The sequence below is a fragment of the Poecilia reticulata genome, linkage group LG2, assembly GCF_000633615.1.
Source record: "Poecilia reticulata strain Guanapo linkage group LG2, Guppy_female_1.0+MT, whole genome shotgun sequence".
Classification (NCBI taxonomy): domain Eukaryota; kingdom Metazoa; phylum Chordata; class Actinopteri; order Cyprinodontiformes; family Poeciliidae; genus Poecilia; species Poecilia reticulata.
In genome coordinates this window covers 45867836-45877078 of record NC_024332.1, presented here as the reverse complement: position 1 = coordinate 45877078, position 9243 = coordinate 45867836, and the positions used below count along the sequence as shown (strand labels likewise).

The 9243-nt window shown below is 40.7% G+C and overlaps 2 protein-coding genes across 2 annotated transcripts in view; both read right to left on the bottom strand.

Annotated features, from left to right (window-relative positions):
• The window catches only part of hibch (3-hydroxyisobutyryl-CoA hydrolase), a 21013-nt gene extending 15449 nt beyond the window's left edge, over window positions 1-5564 (bottom strand). Inside the window, exons 1-6 of the mRNA XM_017303702.1 lie at window positions 5423-5564; window positions 4881-4923; window positions 3380-3511; window positions 2413-2497; window positions 2255-2335; window positions 2076-2128 (exon numbers count right to left, since the gene is read on the bottom strand). Coding sequence (XP_017159191.1) covers window positions 2076-2128; window positions 2255-2335; window positions 2413-2497; window positions 3380-3511; window positions 4881-4923; window positions 5423-5454 — 426 coding nt within the window. The 5' untranslated portion in view covers window positions 5455-5564. The remainder of the gene's footprint in view (window positions 1-2075; window positions 2129-2254; window positions 2336-2412; window positions 2498-3379; window positions 3512-4880; window positions 4924-5422) is intronic.
• Window positions 5565-8203: 2639 nt separating this feature from the next.
• Window positions 8204-9243, bottom strand: LOC103461853 (annexin B11-like). Its single transcript, XM_008404211.1, has 4 exons — window positions 9175-9243; window positions 9063-9101; window positions 8683-8987; window positions 8204-8489 (listed from the first exon to the last, which is right to left on the bottom strand). Exons 2-4 carry the CDS (start codon window positions 9079-9081, stop codon window positions 8424-8426), a joined length of 390 nt encoding a protein of 129 aa, XP_008402433.1. The 5' UTR covers window positions 9082-9101; window positions 9175-9243; the 3' UTR covers window positions 8204-8423.

Genomic DNA, 9243 nt, shown 5'->3' with positions numbered 1-9243 from the left:
GCATATTTACTGTATTTTTTGTCTTGATTTCAGTTTTACCCTTTTTATTGTCATTAAACCTGCTGACAACGTCCTTCGGTCTTCAGAGTCGTGACATGAGAAAGGCGTTAGAAAGCCTTTGCATCAGACATGCACCAGTAACGGCACAATCTTTGTTAAAACAAGATTTATCGTCAGTATCGGCTCATTTTGTAACATATCGCATCGGTTTGATTATTAAACCTGGATTGATATTAATAACCGATTTATTTCCATCTGTTTCCTGTTTGTGTTTCTATAGATGAGTGGAGCAATGGGCTGCACAGAAATTCATATGATATATTGGTAAATATCGGTTATCGGCCCACATATCAGTGCACTCCTAATCATCTTAGTTTGATATTTACGTTAAAAGTTTCCAATTGACTTGTACAGTTGCTTCCATTTCTTGAAGATAAAATCACATTTTTTTCAGAATGTAAATGTTTTCAGATTAATTTGGAGAAAAAAAAACAGAAATGTCCTTCAGACTGTGAAGTTAACTAACTGAACTCCATCCTGACGTCACCAAGGATTCAATCAACAATGTGACGTTGTTCAAGGAAATAGGAAAGAAATCTGTCAAAAGGTGCAAATAATAAATCAAGGACAGTTGAAAAAACACACGAGGGTTGCCATGGTAACCCAATTTCATTCCCTCCCAAGTGTGTCTCCAGCAAAGCAGGTTCAGCCATTATATAAATATGAGATCCATGTTGATCCAAATGAGATTCAGATCAATCAGAGTATTGATCCCAGGTCTGAAAATGATCTGATTGGTTTGTTTTGGGGATTTCTCGATGATTTTAAAAGTTTTTATGAAATAAAATTTGAGGAAAATAAAAACAGTTCCAGGGTTTCTGCAGGGATTGTGAGTCAAACAGCAGCAGGACGTTCTGGCACCAAATAAGGCGTCTGGGCCGCCTGATGTAAACAGACAATCCTYCGGTTCTGATTTACAACCTGCAGGCTGGAAACCTGGAACAGAACCAGAACCAGGGAGCTGGGAGCTGAAACTGTTTCCTCTCAGCAGCACTCAGCTGGCGACGACCGCTCTGTCCCGCAGAGGTCAAAGTTCACAGCCGACCCGTTACGTCAGAGGGAATAGGTCTGATGACTCAGCCTCAGCTCTGACAGGTCCCAGATCCGGATCTGATCCAGGATCTGATCTGTGAACAGGAAGTCGCTGCGTCATCCCCCTGGTCGGTTCTGTGCTGCCGTGACCGACGGGCCGACCTCTGGCTCAGAAACTCTGACCTGAACATCGTCATGTGTCCAGAGCTTCGTCACATTCAGCAGGTATCAATGTCTGCTGCCGCTTCGGACCAGTCAAAGTCCGAGTTCCAACAGTCAGGAACCCGTTTGGGTCAAAGGTTCTGCTCCAGCAGCAGTTCGGTCGCCTCAGGTTTCCTCCAATCAGAGCCCAGCTTCCAGGCAACACAGGAGCAAAGCTCTCTACTGACACCTGCTGGCCTGTTTTATCATCGCAGTCCATTAATAAAAAATAAAACATTTTGAGCCCGAAATGAAACTAATCTATAACAGAGTGTTATGAAAACCTGAGAGGTGTTTTATTATCAAAACTAACTTGGAATATTACCAGAAAAAAGTTGTAAAATTAAGAAAAAAGCCAAAGTTGTTTTAATGAGGAAAACTCTTGAGTGAMCTGAGCGACGCCTGAGTCTTTTATTCTTTCTCTAAACATTCAGTTATTTCAACAATCGWTTCAAAGTTTGGCTACTGATGATAATTTGATGTTTATGAGTTAAAAAATTAAGACTTTCTTTAAGATGCTCAACATCTTAAAGATGCTCGACTCATTTTAATTTTTTWAAATTATTTTTAGTGTAAAATCCCCACTTCATTTGTCTAGTATTACAATTGTATTCTGGTATTAATATGACTTTATGCTAGTATTATTACAACTTTATTGTAGTATTATTATGATTTTTTGTAACTTTGTTCTGGTAATTAAACTGCTTTTTCTTAGCCGTAATACTCCATCATTCTAATCAGGATGGATTAAATTAMGCTGAATTATAGAAGGTTCACCTCACCCCTCCCATTGTTATTCCATCAATAATGGCGACATACGGCTTCCTGTAGGAACCTGAAGAGACAGAAAACCTCTTAGAGGCAGCAAATCACATTTAATCCTGATAAAACTCTGAATCTTGTGGTTTTGATGGGACAAAACATGGAAAGTCAGCAGCTGGATGTAAACACTGAATCAAACCGATGGCGTGGTTCAGCATGTATTCCTCCCGGAAAAAGTCCTGTGCCAGGGAATCCCCGACCTTCCCTGCTTCTGTGACGGCTGGGAACGAAGAGAAACAGCAGTGAAGGAGAATCCTGAGGAAGGAGCAGGACGTGACCCTGGGGTTGACCTTTCACCTCTGATGTCGCCTCCAGCACAGAACGCTTTCCCTCCTGCTGCTTTGATGATCACCATGTCCGTCTCAGGGTCACTTTCCCATTTCTGGAAACAAAAGTAATTCAATAAACCATAAACATCCATCAGTTAATTACGAAGAACTGAATCTGTTATCAAATGAGATCAAAACAACAAAATAATTTGAATAAATTAGTCTGACAGCAACAGGATCTGAATCAGCCAATCAGGAAGCTGCTCATTAAATAAACTTTTATTTTACCTTCAGTCTGGAGCTGCAGGACATAAACGGTTGAAACGTTACAAACATCACCTTCAGTCAGAGCAGCACTGATGGACGTTCTCTAAACTTTAAACCCGACCTGCTAACTGTTCATCTGAAAAGTCGCTTCTCAGAGAATCGTTCAGTGTTTCGATTCGATTCTGATTTTAGGGTCACGATTCGATTCAGACACGATTTTTCTGTTCAGACATTTTAATGATTCTGTTTAAATTATGAGTGACAAAAAAATACAGTGAAAAAAAAAGTAAAATGTATTTACATCTCTTCCATCAGGTTGCATCAGTTTATATTTAAACAAAAGTAGGTTTGTGAATAAATGTCTGCATGTTGAATCACCAGCATCAGGTTAGCCCGGCTGTCTGTCTTTTTCTTGAATAAAAAAAGTGAAAGGATTCATCAAAACTCCGCGGTTTGCGAGTGGATGCAGAATGCGAAAAACGAGGAGCGGAAAAGATGAACAACTTAAACCCGTTCTGAAACCGATTTCTGGGAATTTCCAGGATTAGGAATTGTGATTTTCTCGCTTTTCTCTACAGAAAAAAAAAAGTTTTGCCAAGTTTTCAGGAATTTAGCAAAAACAGGATAAATTTTGTCTGATTTAAATCAGTGAGTAAAAAAGATGGACGTGTGTTTTTATTGGTGTATGTAAACTTCTGGATCGGCGGGATGAGAGAGGCTCCGCCCACCTGCAGCTGCGGGTGGATCCGCCGGATCATGCTCAGGTTGAGCGCGTTCAGGACTTTGGGTCGGTTCATGGTGATCACCGCGGCCCGGCCCGCTTTCTCCAGCAGAACCTCCGGCTCCACGTGACCCGACATCTGGAGGGAAACAGAAACATTTAATGATAAACAGATACTGATGAAAATACCAGAGGAAATAATTCAGTAATTATCATAAATTACTGAGGTCCAGTAGCTGCATGACTTTAAGTTTAAACTTATTATTTTACACGTTTAACTGACTGAGATGTTTTTCTCTTTGAGTGAATCTGTCAAATAAATCTCAGTGATGGATGGAGAGCAGATTTATTAATATAATATCTATATAACTGAGCTTCACCCAGAGACTTTAATCAGCTTTAACCATCTGGATGGAAACTAAAACGCTGAAATTCTCTGTTCCGTTTCTGTCTTCAGTTTCTCACTGGTTCTGATCCGGATGGAGGTTTCTCCTTCTCTTAAAGGAAAGTTGTTGTTGTCATCTGTCGCCACATGCTTGCTCAGTGTGACGGGTCACTGCAACTCAACTGACCGGGCCTCCTTAAATCATTTTAGATTTATGACTAGTAATTATATTTATCCATCCATCCATTTTCTTACACCCTTGTCCCTCAGTGGGTCAGGAGGTGCTGGTGCCTCTCCAGCTAACGTTCCAGGCGAGAGGCGGGGTCACCTGGACAGGTCACCTGGTCAGGTCGCCAGTCTGTCGCAGAGCAACACAGAGACACAACCATGCACACACACTCACACCTAGGGACAATCTGTAGAGGCCAATTAACCTGACAGTCATGTTTCTGGACTGTGGGAGGAAACCGGAGTACCTGGAGAAAACCCACCATGCACAGGGAGAACATGGAGACTCCATGCAGAAAGACCAGGAATTGAACCCAGAACCTTCTTGCTGCAACAGCTCTACCCACTGCGCCACTGTGCAGCCCTACTTATATTTACTGTTTATTTGTATCCCACTTATTTTTATTCCTATTTTTTATTTTAATCTGTCTATTTATTTTTTATGCCTATTTTTAATTAATTTTTAAATTAGATTGTTTATTTTCTTTTTTCTATAATTATTTATTATCTTACATAATTTAATTTTGACCAGTTATTATAAATTAATAAAAATAAAGATAAGGTAGGCTGCACAGTGCAGTAGCTGCATTGCAGCAAAAAGGTCTGGGGTCTTTCTGCGTGGCGTTTGTTCTCCCTGTGGATGTGTGTGTTCTCTCCAGGTACTCTGGAGGTTAATGGTTTGTCTGAATTGTGTGTAAATGTCAAAACAGTTTGTGTCCAGAATGTGTCTGGTCTGCAGACGTCATCCTCCACCCAGCAGTTGGGTTATTGTTAAATTTAAATGGTGAATTAAGGTTTGAACAAATGAGAACCTTGAAAATCAAAACCTTACAGAAATCTGGTAATCGGTGCCGGTCAGTAAAGGTCAATCGGTGCATCATCAGCTGATACTCACCATGTGAGCCTGGATTCGCTGCAGTCTCCAAACAGGCTTCAGTCTGAAAGACAATTAATGATAAACAAGCCGAACATGAATCGTATTTAATGTTGTTTTATTTTATTACACCGCCAGGCGGCGCCAACAGGCCTGACTGTGATTCTAACCTAACCTTCAACCTGGTCCTGAAATAAACTGGTTAACTTTATTCCGTTACACTCAGTGATCAGCCAGAACTTTATGACCTCTGATTATCTTCCTGCATCGACGCCTGGTGGTGATATCAGGGATAGTGACCAGCATGTTAGCTGTTAAAATGATGTTATTAGAAGGAGAGAGGAGGCTTGAGGCGGTTAGATCAGAGTCAGAGTTTAGGAGGATGACGCTTTGAATAACATTTCCACTGGCCGTTTTGTGCAATGCCTCTAACAGACACGGACTACACGTTAAACTTTTAAAACAACAGCTTCTCTGCTGTTACAAACAAAAATGTCTCGACTAACCGCCACAGCGACTCCACTTCCTGTACAGCTACACCAGCTTCCGGTGACAACACATACCTGCAGGCAGAACTCAGAACCGTTAGTGGCATTATTATTATTATTAATGTTATAATTAAGACGATCTGATCAACTCTGGGTGGCCAGAAGCTGCACCGCAGCAGAGCTCCCGGTTCCTCTGTTTACTTCCTGTTAGAGCGAAAAAACTGCCGCTGATTGGCGGGTACTCACTTCCGCGACACTGCCACCCTCTGGTCAGCGGAAAGAATGCACCTGGTTCAGAAAAGTGATGATAGAAGATGAGGTTTACTGTATACTATACCTTTCGTGGTACATATGCTATTTACTGTATTAAAAATGTAACCCTTTCCATGCATAGTGGTCACTGCAGCGGACATCTGTCTAAAAGCCATTTTATTGTGTTTCTTGCGGGTTTTTATGTTATAAATGCCCACAGACGAGACCACTGAGGTGGACACGCATCATGCAATACACTATCACTTGATAGTGTATTGCGTGGTCATCCACTGGTCATCCACTACAAGTGCAAAAATGTTTTTGTTAAATCTAATATAAAGAGCCTGCCGACCAACCCAGTCCCTCCTGTACAAAACTCTTGCAGATAAAAAAAAATATTGTGACATCAAGTGACCTAAAGATCAATAATATTGATGTATTTTCCTAATACCAACTTTGTATTTGGAGAAAAATACATTTAGAATAACTTAGGGGGGAAAAATTCCTAGATTTTTTTTTTCCTTTTGAACATTTTCCCCCACCTTTTATTACCTTAAGAAAACACTTTGGAAATAAATCCTGACATAAAGGATCATAATTGATGCATGAAAGGGTTAAATACGTTTATAAAAACGTACAATTTATTTAAATTAAAATTCAACTGTACTGACCCCCAAGGGAAATTAAATGTTGAGTAAAAAAGTATTTTGGTGAAACAACAACTCAAGTACAGAGGAACTGATTAACACATTAATCATTTAATATTTCAAAACTATATAATTAAATGGACAGAAATTTAAAGTTTTCTGGAAATTTTGATTTTTAAAAAAATAACATAAATAATGATTACAAAATAAAATAAGGCGACCAAATATTTTTAAAAGCAATTTATTTCATATAAACCTTTACAGTCTCTGTGTGTTTGTGTAAAGCAGGGTGAAGACACAGTCATCCCTTTGCCTCCAAAAGACTCAATAAAGAGAAAGTGACATTAGAAAACAGAAACTTTTTTATCAACAGGATGTTTCACTTTAACAACTTTAGGTGAGTTTATGTGTCTGGTGATTTTAAATCAAGCTGAAGTTTCTCACTGAATAAAGTGGAAAAAGGATCAAAAAATGTTATTCAAGTGAGAGAAATTATACTTTATAATAACATTACTGAAGTAAAGTGAAAAGTACAGCTCCTAAAAGCAATTGGTTCCAAAAAGTTACTCAAGTAAATGCAACTGAGTGACTGTAAAAAAATATATACAACTTGTCATTTTAACACTTTATAAACTGATTACAGTTGAAACTTTACTCTCTAAGAATCTGATTTGAGTCAGCAGTGAAACCTGTCATAAGGTGGGGTTGTTGGGGTGAGGAGAGACGCTGAGACCCAGGTATGTTGATGATAATGATGGTTTTAATGATGACAATAAGGCACAAAACAGTCCAGGACAGGCAGCACRGGAGAGAACTACAGCACACGGCTAGTTACCSGTAGCACTGTCACGTAGTCTGAACATGAGCTTAGTTAACCAGGACTTAACAGTACAACTGGAAAACTATACAAACTGAGACAGGAACAGACGCACRTTAGACAATTGACAAGGATCCGACGAAGAACACAGACAACAGGTGAGACTAAATACACGTGGGGTAATGAAGGGAAGGAGACACACCTGGGAGACRATCAACGGGRAAGACGCAGAGACAGGACTCACAGGATCACACAGAAAAACTCAAAAATAAACACACAGAAACACGGATCATGACAAAACCTGCTCAGCCTTCAGAAACATTCCCATAATCAGGCGTCAACCTGAATCACAAAGACTTGAACTTTGCAACCTGGAGCGTGACAGCAGCCGCACTTCAGAAAATGTTTYAGAACTGCTTTGTGTTTCTGATAACGACGTGGAAAAGAGCCAAAAGAAAAGGTTTGYCTAACGTGTTCCACCAGGTCGACGGTGTGAAGTGCTGACAGAAACAGGCCGACGTGAAGTTCAGTGTTTATCCTGCAGCACAAACGTTCTGGTTCTGATCCGGGTCTGAGTCTTCCTGCTGGAGTCAGCCTGCTCTCCCAGTGCATGTGGAGGTTTTCTCTGGGAACTCTGGTTTCCTCCCACAGTCCAACAACATGAACGTTGTCTGGCTACCCYAACCCTCTGCTATAGACCAAACACACTGTGTTCCTGTATTCACAGTGATTTTAGAGAAACAAAGTTTCTAAAATTTTACCTGGTTTGGTAAAAGAAGAGCTTCGATGGAATAATGGATCATGATGCATTTCAAAGAAAAGTGAAAGTCATGATGAAGCGAGTTCAGAAGCTAATTTTTCTTTTTATGTCAATAGGAAGCAAATATTGTAAATTTGTATTTTTTTCTGATTGTTTTCTGATTCATATGTGTTGCTGAGTGAATGGAATAAAAATAAAATGAAGGTTTGAACCAGTTTTCCTGATGCAGTGAAAGAGGAACTGCTGACTTTAAGGTGAACCAGGGGAAAAAGCTCCTCACTATCCACAGATTGTGACGGTTATCAAAACAAGTTCATATCAGCAGGAACAGGGTGTGACTCTGGACAAACAGAAGCTTTAAATAAAAGACAGACAAGCTGTGGTTTGTGTATTCACATTTATCACACACTGCAATCACTTTTTCCACTCAGAAAACAAAATCCATCAGGACTAACATCATATTCTCCACATGATAAAGGCTGACCAGTTCTGATGTGCAGATTTTCTGACCGATTATTGGAGTTAGTGGGTTTAATTGTGCATCTACTGTAAAATTCAAAACCACTGAGATTAAAATCAGAAGAAGTGCTGGTTGTTCATTCAGTCGGAGTCGCTGCTGCTGCTGCTGCTGCTGCTGCTGCTGCTGCTGCAGGAGCTGCTGGACGCCTGAAAAAACACAAAACAAGTTCAGGAACCAAGTTACTCGTCTTTAACAGTTCTCAGGTCTGTTTTATTCAAAGCTAAAACATTTTACTGAACAYTTCTTGACATTCTGGTCTTAACTTTCTGCGAAACCTTTAAACTGACAGTGAGATGATTTATTTTGGATGGAATCTGAGCAGCAGGAGGATCGGCTCACCCCGTGGCTGTCCTTCCCTTTCTTGTGGCAGTGGCCGTGTTTGTGGCCTTGCTTGTGCTTGTGCTTGTGCTTGTCCTGGTCCTTGTGCTTGTGCTGGTCCTTGTGCTTGTCCTTGTGTTTTTTCTTGTCTTTGTGTCCATGTCCATGGGACTGACCCTGGCCGTGTCCAGGACCGTGTCCAGGACCGTGTCCATGGCCGTGTCCTGGACCGTGTGGATGTCCAGGGTGTCCTGGATGTCCAGGTGCAGCAGGGCAGTTTGACATTGGTGGAGGAAAAGCAGGGTTACCTCCTGGATACTGGTTCCCTAAACCCAAAGGAAGCCCAGAGTTATTCAATGAAAGCTACAGAATGAAATGACTTTCATCAGAGGACGGTTTACCTTGGTTCTGGCCGTACATTCAGAAATCCTCTGAAAGTTCTGAAAGAGAGAAACGTTTCAATAAGCTCTGCAGTGTTTACCATGAAGAAGGGATGCAGTCAGAGTTTCGTACCTGGTTCCAGAGGATCTCCTGATTCAGCTCAGCCTGCAGCCGCTTTTATGCTGTGCTGCACCTTCAGTC